The sequence below is a fragment of the Monodelphis domestica genome, chromosome 2, assembly GCF_027887165.1.
Source record: "Monodelphis domestica isolate mMonDom1 chromosome 2, mMonDom1.pri, whole genome shotgun sequence".
Classification (NCBI taxonomy): domain Eukaryota; kingdom Metazoa; phylum Chordata; class Mammalia; order Didelphimorphia; family Didelphidae; genus Monodelphis; species Monodelphis domestica.
This window is the reverse complement of record NC_077228.1, coordinates 196,777,984-196,795,060: the sequence shown is the minus strand read 5'-3', so window position 1 is coordinate 196,795,060 and position 17,077 is coordinate 196,777,984. Positions and strand designations below refer to the sequence as shown.

General features: G+C 44.1%; 1 protein-coding gene across 1 annotated transcript; it reads left to right on the top strand.

Annotated features, from left to right (window-relative positions):
• The first annotated feature begins 7 nt into the window (after positions 1-7).
• Positions 8-9,021, top strand: LOC130457224 (gasdermin-A-like). The gene is made up of 5 exons (XM_056816775.1): positions 8-252; positions 915-1,099; positions 6,490-6,640; positions 7,019-7,092; positions 7,452-9,021. The coding sequence occupies exons 1-5, from the start codon at positions 18-20 to the stop codon at positions 7,764-7,766; spliced, it is 960 nt and encodes a 319-aa protein (XP_056672753.1). The 5' UTR covers positions 8-17; the 3' UTR covers positions 7,767-9,021.
• Positions 9,022-17,077: the final 8,056 nt, after the last annotated feature.

Sequence of the window (17,077 nt, the reverse complement as noted above, 5' to 3'; positions counted from 1 at the left end):
CGAGGGAGGCAGGGAAGATGCTGAGGAGGGGACTCAGAGTCTTCTGCAGAAGCTCTTTAGGACAAGATCTCTGGTCCCCAGGCCTCCTACCTGGTGAAGAGGGGAAGAGGTATAGAGGTTACATTACCTTCTGCATTATTCAGCACTGCTGTCTCTCTTCATGTGTCTGCCTCATCTGGAGTGTCTCTGACTTCGTTTGTGTCTTCATTGCAGGACTCTTATCGTTAGTGGGCGATGACATCCCAGGTTCAAGTAAGGAACTGAACCAGTCCCTCCCTTCACCACTAGACTCCATCTAGGGAGTCAGGGTTGGACCGAGAGAGGAAGTGAGAAAGCCAAGGAAGAAATCCTGGAGTTGCTTCTCTCAGAGCTTTCGCCCTGGGCCCAGAGCTTCCAGAAGCCCCAATCTAAAGAGGAGAAAGGGGGGAAAGACACTGCAGCCAGGCAAATAGTTCCTTTAGAGCTGGAGCCTTGAGGGGCAGATTTGGGTGAGGGAGAGAGAGGAAGAGGAAGAAATAGATGATAATAGAGAAAATTAGAGAGAAAGAGATAAGAGGAGGGAGCAATGGTGAAGAGAGGGGACAGGGTGAGGGAGAGAAGGTGGGAAGAGAGAAAATGGAGACTGTTGGGACAGAGAGAAGGAAAGGGAGAAGTAGAGGGAAGGGGAGAAGGGAAGGGGAAGCAGAGAGAGAAGAGGGGGAGGGTAATTGGGCTTGAGGGATACAGAAGTAAAGCGCCAAGAGGACAATGAACTGAAAACAGGAAAAGATTCCAAGGCAGAAGGGAAGGCCTGGACAATCCCAAGAATACGGAAAGCTCCTGGCTGAATGATTGATGGGGTTGGGGGCTGAGAATGTGTGGATTTAGTAATGTGAAACTCAAAGGTCCTGGTGCCAACCATTCTGTTTCCAAAGTAAAGCAGCAGCAGGAGCCTGAGCTACCCTCCCAAAGCACCACCGGATTCCAGGCACTTCAGGCAGAGGTGAAACCACAGATCCACATCTTGGAGACCTTGACCCTAAAACACCGGCAAAGCCTGATGGAGGCCCTCCTGGGGCTTCTGGGCCAGGCCAAAGCCCTACAAGAGCTGGAGGACACGGTAAAGTAGACACATTGGCAGACATGCAGGAGCATGGAGTAGGGTCTGGGGAGGGGGGAGGGTCAGATATGAGCTTCTCATGAAAACCTGTTGTTGGGCAGAAAAGGAGGTTCATGGGTGAGGAGGCATATGGAGAGGAATGAGACCAAGCAGGTGATGGAATAGATACCTTGCCTCCCTTGAAGACTCCTCTTCTGAATGGAGCAAAATGACTCCTGCTCTGGAATAACATCCTCCTATGTGTTCCCTCTCCTGGGAATGCCCCACTGAGTGCTCCTGCCAAAACTCAAATTTTACCTTCTTCAGGAGACCTTCCCAGTGCCCCACTGCTAGAACCTCTCCTCTGAGATCACCTCTCATCTACCCTCCCTATACTATGGATGTACATCATTATTTTATCTTGGTTTCCCCATCAGAATGTGAATTCCTTGTGGGCAGGGACCCAGTTACTGCCTTTCTCTGGATCTCACAGATTTAGCACAGTTCCTGGCACATAGTAAGCCTTTTTTTATATAAAAACGCTTACCTTCCATCTTGGAGTCAATACTGTGTATTGGCTCCCAGGCATAAGAGTGGTAAGGGCTAGGCAATGGGGGTCAAGTGACTTGCCCAAGGTAACACAGATGGGAAGTGTCTAAGGCCAGATTTGAACCTAGCACCTCCCATCTCTAGGCTTGACTCTCAATCCACTAAGCCTACGAGCTGACCCCAGTAAGCACTTATTATAAAGCCTGTGATATCCCTGACAATCCTTTTCCAGATGAGTTGTGGGAGAAGCATACCTGAGTTTGTAGCAGGGACTCACCCTAAGAATGGGAAACTCAAACTCCTTTTAATCCAGAAGTAAAAAAAGAATTTTATTTGAAGAAGAAGTTTGTGGTGGTATAATAGTGGATGGAACAGTCTAGAGCCATGTTGGTGAAGGCATAGCATATGTGCCCCAATAGCACAGAGGGGCTACTGTCCAGTAGACTAATGGGAGCACTCGCTCCCTCTGCTCTCTGAGTTAATGTGGAAGGGCTCACAGACAACTTGAAGGTGAAGTTTGGGCACAGGATCTCTAAAAGGTTCACCAATGCTGGTCTAGAAGCTAATCAGGTAGCCTTAAGGCTGATGGATCAGCCATGAGGCTAGTAGGGTAGCCTCCCTGAAGCTGATAGAATAGCAGCTCTCCAAGTGTGGATTGGTAACTTCTAGTATGGAGTACATTAGAGTATCAGCTTCATGGGCTTCTGTAGAGTAGAAGCTTCCACACTCTGAGGATCGGGTTGGCATAATTATTGGGGTCTATGGGCTAGTCATCTCCCATTCTACAGAAGTCTTCACCTTTCTCCAAAACCCTGGAATGTGAGCGAGGCCAAATTTAGGTGGTGTGTTGTTGAGTTTGGCATGTATGTCAGAGAGAATAAGTAGCATGCCCACGTATGGGAGATGGAATGCCAAAGTCCCCAGGGTACAGGTCCCTTGTTCCCCATTATCTACCTTATTGGCATTTGTCAATGTGGACAAGGTCTCCCTTCCCATCTGGAACAACAAGGGGTTGTGGGGTGGGGGACGAAGAATGCCGTACATTGGAGAGCCACTATAGGTAATTAATTATATCTTGTAGTTCTAGAAAGTTCTCATCTACAGTAAATACAGAGCAACATAATTAATACAACAGATCAGGCACAAAGCTGATGCTCAGGATAGAATATTACTGATCCAGTACACAGAATGGCCAGTTGGTCAATCTGAAATTCATTCTTGACTAATGCAGAAACTACAGATTTTGCAGTTGATGTTTCACTTGTGGGAACTAGTCGATGCACAGAGACAGTCCCACTCTCTCGGCGTTGGAAGCCTGGGTCCAGTGGCATGAAAAATTGTTACGCCTGGAGACTTCCTCAGCTGCATTGGATGGCCGTGTTGTCTTTTGTGCTCTTACACGCCCTAAGCACTCCACAGTGCTTTGCTGCGTCGCCATCTCAGCCGTTGAATCTTCTTATTGGTTTCTTCCGCCTGTTCCGCTGAAGCAGTATTCACATGCTGGGTGAGCAAGGCCCTGGTTCACCAGGGGTCGACGACCTGATGGCTACCCTCACAAGGTTTAGCCGGCCTGTTAAAGCCGTTGCTGTGGCCGCTGCCACATAGCAGCTACTGGGAGCCACAAGTGAGAGCTGGGTGTCAGGTGGGGGTCAGAGGCTGGAGAGCTGCCTTAGGAGGGCACGACAAGCCCTCCATACCAGAGATATTACCCCTCCCTGAACACCCCATATACCCCACTTAAATCTCTTTCACGCACAAGTATCTTTGTGCACACTCATCTATCCTAACCCCGTCCACCCTCTTCAAGACCTGCGGCGATGGGGGAGTGGCAACGCAACAGGTGGAGGTGACCACTGGAAGTTCTAGTCACCATCCTGCATGTAGGTGGCCCATGGACCAGTGGTCGCTCGGCCCTGTAGGGCAGCAGGGAAGTTCAGCAGCATCCTGGGCGACTGAGCAGCCCTCTCTAGGACAACACTGCTCACCCTAATCAAGGGTGGGGACTAGAAAAGGTGTCCCAAACATTGCCTGCCCTACAAACACCCGGTCAGCACACCACGGCTGGCCGGTCATCCCTTTAAGTGGTCGAAATCAAAGAAAGCATAATACAAAGAAACTCCTACTAGGAGCATGAAACATCAGGACATTACTTGACAGAGAGAATACCCCAAGACCTGAGAGAGGAACAGCTCTAATTGGCAAAGAACTGGTGCGCTATAACATCAACATCGCAGCCTTAAGCGAAACACGCTTACCAGAAGAGGGATCACTCAGCAAACCCACCACTGGATACACCTTCTTCTGGAAAGGTAGAGCCTCAAATGAAGACAGAATCCATGGTGTTGGCCTGGCTATCAAGACCAATTTGCTCAAACAGCTGCCAGACTTGCCTGTGGGCATCAGTGAGAGGCTCATGAACATCCGTTTACCTCTCCGCAAAGACCGGTATGCCACAATTATCAGCGCATATGCCCCAACACTGACCAGCACAGAGGAGACCATCGAGCAGTTCTACTCTGACCTAAGTGCTGTCCTGCACTCAGTGCCCACAAATGACAAGCTGATACTAATGGGAGACTTCAACGCCCGCGTTGGCCAGGACCATGAAAGATGGAAAGGAGTGCTCGGCAAACACAGCGTGGGCAAAATGAACAACAACGGCCTCCTGCTACTCAGCAAATGCTCAGAGTTCAAACTCACCATCACGAACACTGTGTTCAGAATGGTGAACAAATATAAAACAAAGTGGATGCACCCACGATCAAAATAGTGGCATCTCATTGACTACATCATTGTACGCCGACGTGACATCCAGGATGTAAAGATCACCAGAGCCATGAGAGGAGCTGAATGCTGGACAGACCACTGATTGGTTAGAGCAACTCTACAAATGCGCATTGTGCCTCACCATCCAAAATGTTCCCAGACTGTTGGCGCATTTTACAATGTGAGTCGCCTTAGAGATCCATCGTATTTGCAAACGTTCCAGTCCTGCCTAGACGACAAGCTGTCTGCCAAGGGACCACTCACTGGAAGCTCAACCAAGAAATGGAACCAGTTCAGAGACGCAGTGAAGATAACATCAAAGGCAGTCCTAGGCCCCAAACAACGTAACCACCAAGACTGGTTCGAGGAGAACAACACTGCTATTGAAGACCTATTGAACAAAAAGAACAAAGCCTTTATGGAGTGGCAAAATAACCCAAACTCTGCTCCTAAAAAGGACAGATTCAAGTCTCTCCAAGCCACGGCACAGCGTGAATTCAGGAAGATGCAAGACCGATGGTGGGAAAAAAAGGCAGAAGAAATCCAGCATTTTGCTGATACGAAAAACTACAATTTTTCAGTGCCCTCATGACTGTCTATGGGCCATTAAAACCCATCACCACTCCCTTACTATCCTCTGACGGTGACACTCTCATAAAAGATAAAAAAGGCATCAGCAACAAGTGGAAAGAACACTTCAGTCAGCTTCTCAACCGACCCTCTTCAGTCGACCAAAGCACCCTTGACCAGATCCCCCAAAACCGCACCACTGAACAACTTGACATCCCTCCTTCAATAGAGGAAGTTCAAAAAGCCATTAAACAAATGAGTGCAGGCAAGGCACCCAGTAAAGACGGGATCCCAACCGAGGTGTACAAGGCCTTAAATGGAAAGGCGCTCCAGGCATTCCACATAGTGCTGACCAGAATATGGGAAGAGGAAGACATGCCCCCAGAACTCAGAGATGCCTCCATCGTAGCCCTATACAAGAACAAAGGCTCATGAGCAGCCTGTGACAACTACAGAAGCATCTCACTACTCTCCACTGCTGGAAAGATCCTCGCCCGTGTTATACTCAACAGACTTCTGTTACCTGTTTCAGAGCAGAACCTGCCTGAAACAATGTGGCTTCCGACCAGATCATAGCACCATCGACATAGTCTTCACGGTGAGGCAAATGCCGGAAAAATGCCTTGAGCAGAACCTAAGTTGTCTTCATAGACCTGACGAAGGCGTTGGACACAGTGAACAGGGACGCATTGTGGGTGATCCTCAGCAAGCTCGGTTGCCCAGCAAAATTTGTCAAACTGATCCAGCTCTTTCATGTCAACATGACAGGGGAAGTCCTATCTGGTGGAGAGACTTCCGATTGCTTCAACATTTCCAATGGCGTGAAACAAGGCTGTGTCCTTGCTCTGGTACTATTCAACCTATTTTTCACCCAAGTATTACGACATGCTGTGATGGATCTAGACCTGGGTGTCTACGTCAAATACCGACTGGATGGCTCACTATTCAATCTTCGCCACCTGACTGCAAAAACAAAGACAACAGAGAGACTCATCCTGGAAACTCTCTTTGCAGATGACTGTGCTCTCATGGCCCACCAAGAAAATCATCTCCAAACCATTGTGGACAGGTTCTCTACCGCAATAAAACTGTTTGACCTGACTATCAGCCTCAGCAAAACAGAGGTGCTGTTCCAACCTGCACCAGGGAGGCCAACTAACCAGCCATGCATTACAATCGATGGCAAGCAGCTTTCTAACATCAACACTTTCAAGTACCTGGGCAGCACCATCACCAACGACGGGTCCCTAGACCATGAGATCAATGCCAGGATCCAAAAGTCCAGCCAGGCACTTGGGCGGCTGCTCTCCAAAGTCCTCCAACACAGAGGTGTAAGCACTGTGACGAAGCTCAAAGTGTATAACGCAGTGGTCCTCAGCCCGCTCCTATATGCACAAAGACAATAGTCATTCTCTGTCACCGAGAGACTACCACTAGTGGGAACTAGTGAGAAATGCAAGATGTCAGAATAGGAGAGTCTTGTTCCTATTACTGCCCCCTCACTGCCTCCTATCTGCCCCCATCAGATGAACCGAGCGTTGGACCTTGAGGAGCCAGTGACCCCAGGATTTCTAGGGGGCCCTGGGGATGCCATCCTAGCCAAGCTGCAGGATGCTTCAGGCAAACTCAACCCTTCCTGGGCAGGGAGCATTCTCTACCTGTTGGGAGCACTCCACGGTAAGGACAATATGGTGGGTCCCACTGGAACAGCCTCCAAAGGGCACATTTCCATGATGCCAGAGTCTGAACAGTGCTTGGTAACTCATGTCAGTGTTCCTCCCTCCCACTCTGCAAAAGATCAAACAGTCCAGCCTCCATCGCTTTGTTCTCCAAGTTAAAAAGACTTCCTAGTCCACCTGCCCTGAACAAACTTACGGGGGGACAGAGAATGTATGGCCCTTCCCATCCACATGTCCCAGTGGTTAGCACAGCCCCATTCCCCACCCTGGGACCACTTCCCACATCTACTTGCTTAGAACAGACTTCCTGCTTCTCTCAGGCTCTGCCCTCTTTGATCCTCTTCTCTTTTCTTTGGCCCCTTCTGCCTCTCCCCAGAGCTGAGTGAGGAGCAACAGCAACTGCTGTCAATGTCTGTGGAAAAGAAGATTCTCTCCCAACAGCTGCAGCTGGTAAGGAGGGCTGGGATGGGGCTACCAGGGATAGTGTCCAAAGACTAAAGAACAGAATTGAGTTGGAGAGCTCTAAGAGGACTAGAGTCCATTTGACAGCAGGCTAGAGAGGTGGCCTGTTATGGCCAAGGTCCAGCACTCCATTAGTGACTGACACAGTTGAGCTGGCACCCATTCTACTCTACCATATTGCCTCTAGGGAGCCTACAAGGACCAGGAACCAGGACCAGAGGCCTGGGAGGATGAGGGAGAAGAGCAGGGCTGGCTTAGGATTCAGACTTATTATAGACAGTCTACATAGCACATAACTGGGGATTGGCTGCATGGCTACACATTCTCTTTCTCTCTCTAACCACTAGATGAAGACCATCCTGGATGAGAATTTCCTTCGAACTGAGGCAGGACCATTTCCTCTCCATTGTGAGCTCCTCCAGAGCCTTCAAGGAGAGGAGCTGATTGTGACGCAAGCCCTGATAGGTCTCTGTGGCCTTGACCTACAGGGTAATGGTCCCCTCTTTGCCTGGGACCCTCATTCTCTGCCTCTCCTCTGTGCCCTATATGCTGCCCTCTCTGTTTTTCAAGCACTATCTAGAACCTCTTGGTTTAGCAGCCCCTTCACTAAAGTCCTTAACACCCTGAACTTCTCAAGGAGGGAAAAGCAAAGTGGAATTTAGGGGCTAACCTTGGCGGTGGGTATAGAAAAGATAAATTGGGGCTTGTGGAGCAACTGGGGGAAAGAGTGAACTACCATCCTTTTGTTTTCCCCTTCTTTTCTCCCTTTTTTCTTTGCTTTTTGTGAGAAGAAATAACAATGTGAAAACAGAAATTGTCAAAAACAGAAGGAAAGAACGTGCCCTTGTGTGGTTTTTGCATCAGTGTCTTTTAATGCATCTCGGAAACAGCAGAATGGGAAATGGTCACGAAAGAGTTCCCAGATTTTCTTTTTTTTCCTACGAGTTTTCCCATCATACTGTACCCCAAAACCCCTCTGGGTTGGACACTGGCCATTCAGTGCAAAGTCTCAGTCCTGAACTGCCACCAGAGAGGGACATGCAAAGGCCAAGCATGGTTCCCAGGAGCCTGGGGCTGAGAAAATGAACCAGTCCTTCCAGGAGCTTCCCAGCTGCCTCCCTACCTCTGAAGAGCACCAGTTCAAAGTGTCTCAAGCCCATGGCTCTGAGACTTTCAGGGGCAAAAAGATCCCTCTCACCCAGTGTTAGGGGCCATCAGACCATGACGCCTTGACAGAGTCATGTGTGGTAAATGGTGAGACCACAGAGTGTTTTGTTCTTTGATGAGACGTGACTGCCCACTCTGTCCTCCTTGCGTGACCTCTTTCATCAATACCCCTTACCTATGAATTGGCATGATTATTATTCCCCAAGTCTTAAAAGAAATAATGCAAGATTAAAACTTCTTTGAAAATCTAAACAGATAATTGTGGGCACAAAAGGAAGTCATGTCTTAATGAATGTTTGATTTCTTTTTTTTTAGTCATAACAAAAAGGAGCTTTTCATGAGGCTATTAAAGTATTAAGGAGATGGAAGCAACCTAACCCTAACTGTAAAAGCCTGTGAATCAAGTACAGTTAGGGGCAAAGTGGACAAAGTAACAGAAATAGTCAAGAATTGACCTTCCTGAGTTCAAATCTTACTTCATATATTTACTAGATTGTGACCCTTGAAAAGTCACATAACCCTGCCCACCTCAGTTGCCTCATCTGTCAAATGAACTGGAGAAGGAAATGGCCGGCCATTCCAGTATCTTAAGCAAGAAAACCCCAAATGGGGATCACAAAGAGGAGGACACAACTGAAAATGACTGAACAACAATTTGGGATTTATTTTGATTTCAGATATTTGTTCCAAAAGGACTTTGGTTTGTTCTTTTGTGGGTGGAGGGGTTTCTGGACGACATAAGTGAGAGGGGGAGAAAGATCCATTTTTGTATATTAAAAAATAAATGTAATTTTTAAAAATTTTAGAGGGGAAAATTCTGACTATCTATTTAAAATCAGAGGGATTAAAGGTCAAAACAACAGAATACACCATATTCTTCAGCAACTCAGCTGATAGAATCTCTAGAGAAAGGAATTTTTTGGTTTCTTTATTACATCAGAGAAGATTTGATTCTGAAGCCAAGATTCATTTTTGATGACTGATGATCTCCAGTATCACAGAAGAATATGTACATGTACATCCCAAGGGGGCCGAGAAGATGGACAAGGGGTAGGGACCCATATGATTTGTACCAAATTGTCCTCCAAAATACTATCATAAAATGACTCCAAATGAATTCTGGAGCAGCACAACCCACAAAAAGACAAGATGAAGTAATTTTTAGCACAAAACAACTTAGGAGCCCTGGATGAGAGATCTAGTGCACCAGGGTGGAGATGGAGCACAGCTCGCCAGGGCAGGTCTGACCACAGCAACAGGTCTTGGGCACATCTGAGGCAGTAGAAAAAGATATGACACCCATTCCTATTAAAAACCCTAGAAAGCATAGGAATAAATGACTCATTCCTTAAATTGGTAAGTAGTATATACTTAAAACCATCAGCAAGTATCATCTGCAATGGTGATCATTTAGAAGCCTTCCCAATAAGATCAAGGTTGAAGCAAGGATGCCCATTATCACCACTGTTATTTAATATTGTATTAAAATACAAGTTTTAGCAATAAGGAAAGAAAAAGAAATGGAAAGAATTGAAGTAAGCAATGAGGAAACTAAACTCTCACTCTTTGTAGATATGATGGTATACTTAAAGAATCATAGAGAATAAACTAAAAAACTGGTTGAAATAATTAATAACTATTAAATTTAGTTAAGTTACAGGATACAAAATAAATCCAGATACATCAGAAGCATTTCTACATATTACCAACAAAATCCAGTAGTAAGAGTTAGAAAGAAAACTTCTACTCTAGACAATATAAAATACCTGGGAATCTACTTGTCAAGACATACACAGGAATTATATGGACAGAATTACAAAACACTTCACACAAATAAAGCCAATCTAAATCATTGGAAACCTATTAATTGCTTATGGGTAAGCTGAGCCAATATATTAAAAAGATGACAATTTAGCCTAAATTAGTTTATTTCTTCAGGGCCATACCAAGCAAACTACAAAATAATTATTTTATAAAACTAGAAAAAAATGACAAATTTCATCTAGAAGAAGAAAAGGTCAAAAATATCAAGAGAAATAATGAAAAATGTGTAGGAAGGAGGACTAGCAGTACCATATCTCAAACTGTACTATAAAGCAGCGAGCATCAAAACAATCTGCTAAGGAATAGAATGGTACATCAATGGAGTAGATTAAATATACAATATACAGGGGTAAATGACATTAGCAACTTAGTGTTTGATAAACCCAAACTTTTTGAATAAGAATTCATTCTTTAATAAAAACTGCTGAGAAAATTGGAAAACAAAATGGCAAAAGCTGTTCCAAGAGAAGGTCAAAATGAATATATGATTTAAGTATAAAGAGTGATACTATAACCAAATTAGGGGGACACAGAATGCTTTACCTGGGAAATCTTTGGGGAAGGGAAGATTTTATGACTAAGAGATAGAGTGCTATAAGATGTAACATAAATAATGTTGATTTTATTAAATAAAAAAGCTTTTGTACAAACAAAGCTAATCTCACCAAGATTTAAAGGGAAACAACAAACTACGAAAAAATTTATAACAAGTGTCTTATAAAGGTCTAATTTCATAAATTTATAAAAAAACTATGTCAAATTTATAAGAATATGGGTCATTCCCCAAATGACAAATGGTCAAAGGATATGAACAAGCAATTTTCAAATGAAGATCTCAAAGCCATCAATAATCAACACAAAAATTCAAAATGGCCACCTAGCACATGTGCCTTTGGCCTTAAAGTTTAAATACCCATCAGACCTCAGCCAGAGTCAGAGAATTCTGTGGCCACCCCTCAACCAGGAAGGTACCAACTGTTGGGAATAAAAATGGAATCTTCTAGGCAGTATAATTACCCCTTTTGCTCTCTAACCTACCTGGCTCTGCCAAACTGTTAATGGATTTGGGGATGCTTTTAGGGAAAGGGTAACAGATGATAACAACAATACATAAAACAAGGTATATTTAACTGAAAATAGTAAAGGGAATAAGGAGGGGATTATGAGTGTCTGCTAATAACAATAACCCATCCAAGTAAGAAATACAAAACCCTTAACTAAACTAAACTAAACTACAAATTACTAAGGGGTTATCAATATCCATAGGGCCAGATTCTCACCAACTCCAGATGGTAGGGTCAGCGAGCAGGATCAAGTTGTAGTGTCCTCACAAAGGTCCAAAAGGGAGAAAGTTCTACCATTCACAATGTCCACCACTGGGAAGGGAAACACTCACTCAACCTTATGCTGATCCAAAAGTCCTTGGCAGCTCTTCAATTGGTTCTTCAAGTAGGAAAGACTTCAAGCCTGAGTAGCTTCAGTGAGAGAGAGATTTCTAAGTGCCTGAGAATTCTGACCCAGCCAAGTCTGTGGAATCTTAATCATTGCAAGCTGCCAGCCTGCATTGCCATGCCCTACTAGAAATCCTTTCCTACAGGTACCACGTCATACCTAGCAGATTGGCCAAGATGGCAGTAAAGGAAAGAGGTAAATATTCAAGGGGATGTCACAAAATTGACTTACTAATGCATTGTTGGTGGAGTTGTGATTGAGCCAACCATTCTGTGGAGCAATTTGAAACTAAACCCAAAGCGTTATAAAACTGTGCATATCCTTTCACCTGGTAATAACACTATTGGGTCTGTATCCCAAAGAGATAATAACAATGAGGAATGGACTTACTTGTGCAAAAATATTTATAGCTGCTCTTTCTGTTGTAGCAAAGAATTGGAAATTGAAGGTATGTCCATCAATTGGGGAATGACTGAAAAATTGTGGTGCATATTGATGATGGAATACTATTGTGCTATAAGACATGATGAGCAAGATGATTTCAGAAAAAGTTGAAAAGACATTCATGGACTGATGCAGAGCAAAATAAGCAGAACCAGGAGAACACTGTACACAATAACAGCAATATTGGGTGATGATTATCTGTGAAAACCTGGCTACTTTCAGCCATGCAATAATCTAGGACAATCCCAAAAGACATGACAGGGAATGCTCTCCACCTCCAGAGAAAGGACTGTTGCAGTGGTCTTTCACATCAGTGTAGTTTTGCTTTTATTTGGGGGTTTTGGTTACTTATGACTTTGCTCTCACAACAATGACCAATATAGAAGTGTGTTTTGCCTGACACTAAAATGAAAAAGAAAAGTACATCCCACCCACATATACCCTAAGCCATGCTACCCCTAAGTTTCTCCAAAGAGGGCCCATCCCCTACCTACCCTGGCCATCCCCCATTAATCCAGGTGCTATTTCCCTTCCTAGACTGACCCCTGATACCCTTCCTGGCACTTGACAGGCAGGTTGGTGCAGTTCTCCATGAAGGGTGGCCAGTGGACTAGAGTGGGCTCACCACCATCTCTGTGACCTCCATCCTTCCCTCCACACTGGCATTGATCAGGCAGAGCCACCACAGACACCCCTGAGCACAGGGATTCTCTCAACCCAAGAAGCCTGGTAGAGACCAAATTGGACTCACAGCTGACCAACCAGCACGTGACCATTCACCTGACAACCCCCAGCCACACCTCCATTCTTCAGTAAAGTTTTTGGACCTGAGAAAGGGGAGAGGAGTTGAGGAGGGAGGCCTGGAGGGTGAGGGGCAGGAAATGTGAATAATCAGGCTTCTTTAGAGAAAAGGATTCCCCTGGGAGACAAGGAGACATGGAACCTACAGGGAGAATTGAAGCTCCTTGAAGGCAGAAACTGTTTTCACTTTCATCTTTGTAGCACATAGTAGGTATTTAAGAAATGTACATTGGATTGGCTTAGGTAGGACAGTCTAGCCAATTGGATCTTTCCTAGAGAAGAAGGGTCAGTGTCTGCACAAATTGTCCAGTGGCCTAGAATGATGGGAGCATACTCAGCACTGAGGAGTCCAGCCTGGTGCGGTTCTGCCAGAAACCATGGCACTAATGAGGCAGCTAAGTGTTATAATGGATAGAACTCCAGGCTTGGAGTCAGGAAGACCTACATTCAGATCCAGTCTCAGAAATTTCCTAACTATGAGACCTTGGGCAAGTCATTGAATTTCTATTTGACAATGAAGAAATAGTAATGGTAGTCTCTCGGTGACCGAGAATGACGATTGTCTTTGTGCATTATCATCTATTGATGTACCCTCATGTGGCTTTGAAGTCCAAAGACTGAGGCGCAGAGTTTGTGGCACATGGGGCCTGGGACGCCAGTTGTTACAGGAGGTGCGGTTGTGGCCTGGTGTCTGCGTTCACGTGCAGCGGCAAGACGTCAACGTCGCTCATCTTCAAAGGTGGTGCCGGCATGGTGAATGTGGGTTCGCCAGCTGCTTCTGTCAGAGGCAGCGAGTTCTAGTTGCTTTGGTGTAATGCCAGCCCACCTCAAGTTGGACGTTAGCTGATCCTTGAATCTTTTCTTTGGTCGGCCTTGTTTCCTGAGTCCAGCTGACAGTTCACCGTAGAATACCTGTCTTGGTATTCACGGTGGGTCCATGCGGATGACGTGTCCAGACCATTGTAGCTGGGTTTGGAGGACCATCACTTCGATGCTGGTGGAGTTGGCTCTGTCGAGGACTTCCTGGTTGGTGATTCGGTCCTGCCATCGGATCCTCATGATTGACCGGAGGGAGCGTTGGTGGAATTACTCCAGCTGTTTCATGTGCTTCCGGTACAGTGTCCATGTCTCACAACTGTACAGGAGCAAGCTGAGGACCACTGCGTTATACACTTTGAGCTTCGTCGCAGTGCTTACACCTCTGTGTTGGAGGACTTTGGAGAGCAGCCGCACAAGTGCCTGGCTGGCCTTTTGGATCCTGGCATTGATCTCATGGTCTAGGGACCCGTCGTTGGCAATGGTGCTGCCCAGGTACTTGAAAGTATTGATGTTAGAAAGCTGCGTACCGTTGATTGTAATGCACGGCTGGTTCGCTGGCTTCCCTGGTGCAGGTTGGAACAGCACCTCTGTTTTGCTAAGGCTGATAGTCAGGCCAAACAATTTTGTTGCGGTGGAGAACCTGTCCACAATGGTTTGGGGATGATTTTCTTGGTGGGCCATGAGAGCACAGTCATCTGCAAAGAGAGCTTCCAGGATGAGAGTCTCTCTGTTGTCTTTGTTTTTGCAGTCAGGCGGTGAAGGTGAAGGTCGAATAGTGAGCCATCCAGTCGGTATTTGATGTAGACGCCCACGTCTAGATCCATCACAGCATGTCGTAATACTTGGGTGAAAAATAGGTTGAATAGTACCGGAGCAAGGACACAGCCTTGTTTCATGCTATTGGAGATGTTGAAGCGATCAGAAATCTCTTCACCAGATAGGACTTCCCCTGTCATGTCAACATGAAAGAGCTGGATCAGTTTGACAAATTTTGCTGGGCAACCGAGCTTGCTAAGGATCACCCACAATGTGTCCCTGTTCACTGTGTCCAACGCCTCCGTCAGGTCTATGAAGACAACTTAGGTTCTGCTCAAGGCATTTTTCCTGCATTTGCCTCACCATGAAGACCATGTCAATGGTGCTACGATCTGGTCGGAAGCCACATTGTGTTTCAGGCAAGTTCTGCTCTGAAACAGGTAACAGGAGTCTGTTGAGTATAACACGGGCGAGGATCTTTCCAGCAGTGGAGAGTAGTGAGATGCCTCTGTAGTTGTCACAGGGTGACAATGAATAAAGAAATAGCAAACCACTCCTTTTTCTTTACCAAAGAAAATCCAAGCACAGAGCTTACCATCGCAGTTAGGATTCCTTTATTTGAACCAAAAAGCACAGTCCAAAACAAAAGATGCATCTAAATATAACAAGAACTTAAATTGTGAGGCAAAATAGGAGAAAATTGAGGGATTGGGACAGCAAGTGCTTAATTGAGGGAACTGAGTGAACCACACTGATTCTATCCTTGGACTTAATTCTGGAGCTACCTCAGTTCCCTTTCTATTCAGTTATGGGCCAAGTCCAAATTCTTCATAAGAAAAAAATTTATTCAATTATGGGAATTAGAAGAAAACCTTTCATTGCTCAAACCAAGCTCTATATGGTTATGAAACTGGACCACCTGTGCCTGCTGTTTTAGAGATGCTTAACCAAGGACAGGTTGACCAGAATCACAGACAGATCCTAAGATTGATGTAAGGAGTTTTCTCATCATTGTCCATCTCGAGTAACCCAGATGTCTTATCTAAAAACTGGCCTCGGACTGATCAATCAACTGCTGTTTCCAGGATCTTTTGATTGTTTACAGATATCTGGAGAGGAGTGTTCAAGGATAGATCTCTCCCTCCCCAGGCAGAGGTTTTCTGGTTCTAGTCTAGGCAAGAAAAGTCATACATTAGTACAAAAACCTTTAAAGTAGGTATTTACTGAAACATTAATCTCTTAATCAATCAGCTAGTCAAACAAATGCAAATTAACTAAGTAATTGATTATATGAAATAGAATCTTCTCAGTCTTATAAAATTTATTTGTAATCTTATATTGGTTTTAGAAGGGAAACACAGAGTACTTGTCAAAGAGAATTTTTTCTAAAACCTCAGATATTTTTTATTTCAGGGGAATCAGACTTTTTCAAACCTACTTTTTTCAAAACTCTAAAACTGTTTGCTTTCAAACTCTTTAATCACACTCTGTTTAAGTAAACAGACCCCAACCTTAATTTGACTTTTTACCCATTCATCTCTCATCTCTGCTGAATTAAATTCCTTTAGTGGGCTTGAAACTGTCTAGTTTTCTTATCTAGTTTTCTTCTCTTACTTTCTTCTACTTGTTTAGTTCTTCTAGTCTTTAATATTGTCTATGCACTTTATCTTTTCTCTACTACATTTTTATTACACAAAAGCAATTAATACTGTCATATAGGCAGGTTCTGGTGGGCTAAATCACTCTAATTTCTTTAATGTCTTTTGGGCAATCGGAATTGGTTACAACTTTATAGTTTTTATAAGAGGTTTGTTCTGCACTCTGCATCAGATACTTAATAAGACAGAGGTCTATCATTTAGGAGGCTAATTTAGAGAAAGACATAACACATACAGTCTTTCCACAAAAAATATTAAGCTTTACTTCTAATTGTTTCATGGTTCTGAAATGAGCTGTTTGTTTATCTTCAATCTGGGAGTCTCATAATAAGAGTTTCACTGCCTAGCTTCTCAAGTTTTTCAGTTCATTTCTTCTCACATGTGACTTCTTAAAATAAAGTGTAGCAAAAAAAATTTTTATATGATAGCTAGAACTTGGTTCTTCTAAGAAGCAAAGCTTAAATCTGATCTCTTATGGAATAACATGTGAATATTTAAACATATTATTTAATAAAAGAGTATGTCATTCAGCATCAGAATTTAATCTCCAAATTGAGATTTCAAAAAATCTTCAACTCCTGTTCAAGAATATTGTATCGTGATCAAAGATCATATTTACTAAAGGATGTAGTTAACAGACAGATGAAAGTGCAAATTTTAGAAAAAGAATGAAGTAACATTAAAAGGAGTATTTAAAGGTGATATGATAAAAAGCAATCAGGCACTGTAAGATATCACCTCATTTAGAACAAAAAGTTTTGATCATATTAAACATTAAAATTAAGCTGCCAAACTCTGAATGAACTAGAAATTCACACCACTTATTTTAATGACAAATGCCTGACCTACCGATTACAAATCTAGATTTTACAGAGATAAATTTAGTCATTTTGACATGGTGCCACAGGCACCATTAAAAAAGGATATTTAAATTTTTGCTTTCTACCCAAAAAAGGTAAATAAATAAATAAACAAAAGAAGATGGGAATAAATTGAGAAAAAAAGCAATCCAGGCAAAATAGAGAAGGCAATCTGTATGATGCATTATTTTC

Bases quoted from the DNA above. Each gene is read 5' to 3' on its own strand.
- LOC130457224 (XM_056816775.1), top strand. From the start codon at position 18: ATGCTGAGGAGGGGACTCAGAGTCTTCTGCAGAAGCTCTTTAGGACAA. The intron at 1,100-6,489 runs GTAAAGTAGACA...TGCCCCCATCAG, and splicing joins TACAAGAGCTGGAGGACACG to ATGAACCGAGCGTTGGACCT. The intron at 7,093-7,451 runs GTAAGGAGGGCT...TCTAACCACTAG, and splicing joins TCTCCCAACAGCTGCAGCTG to ATGAAGACCATCCTGGATGA.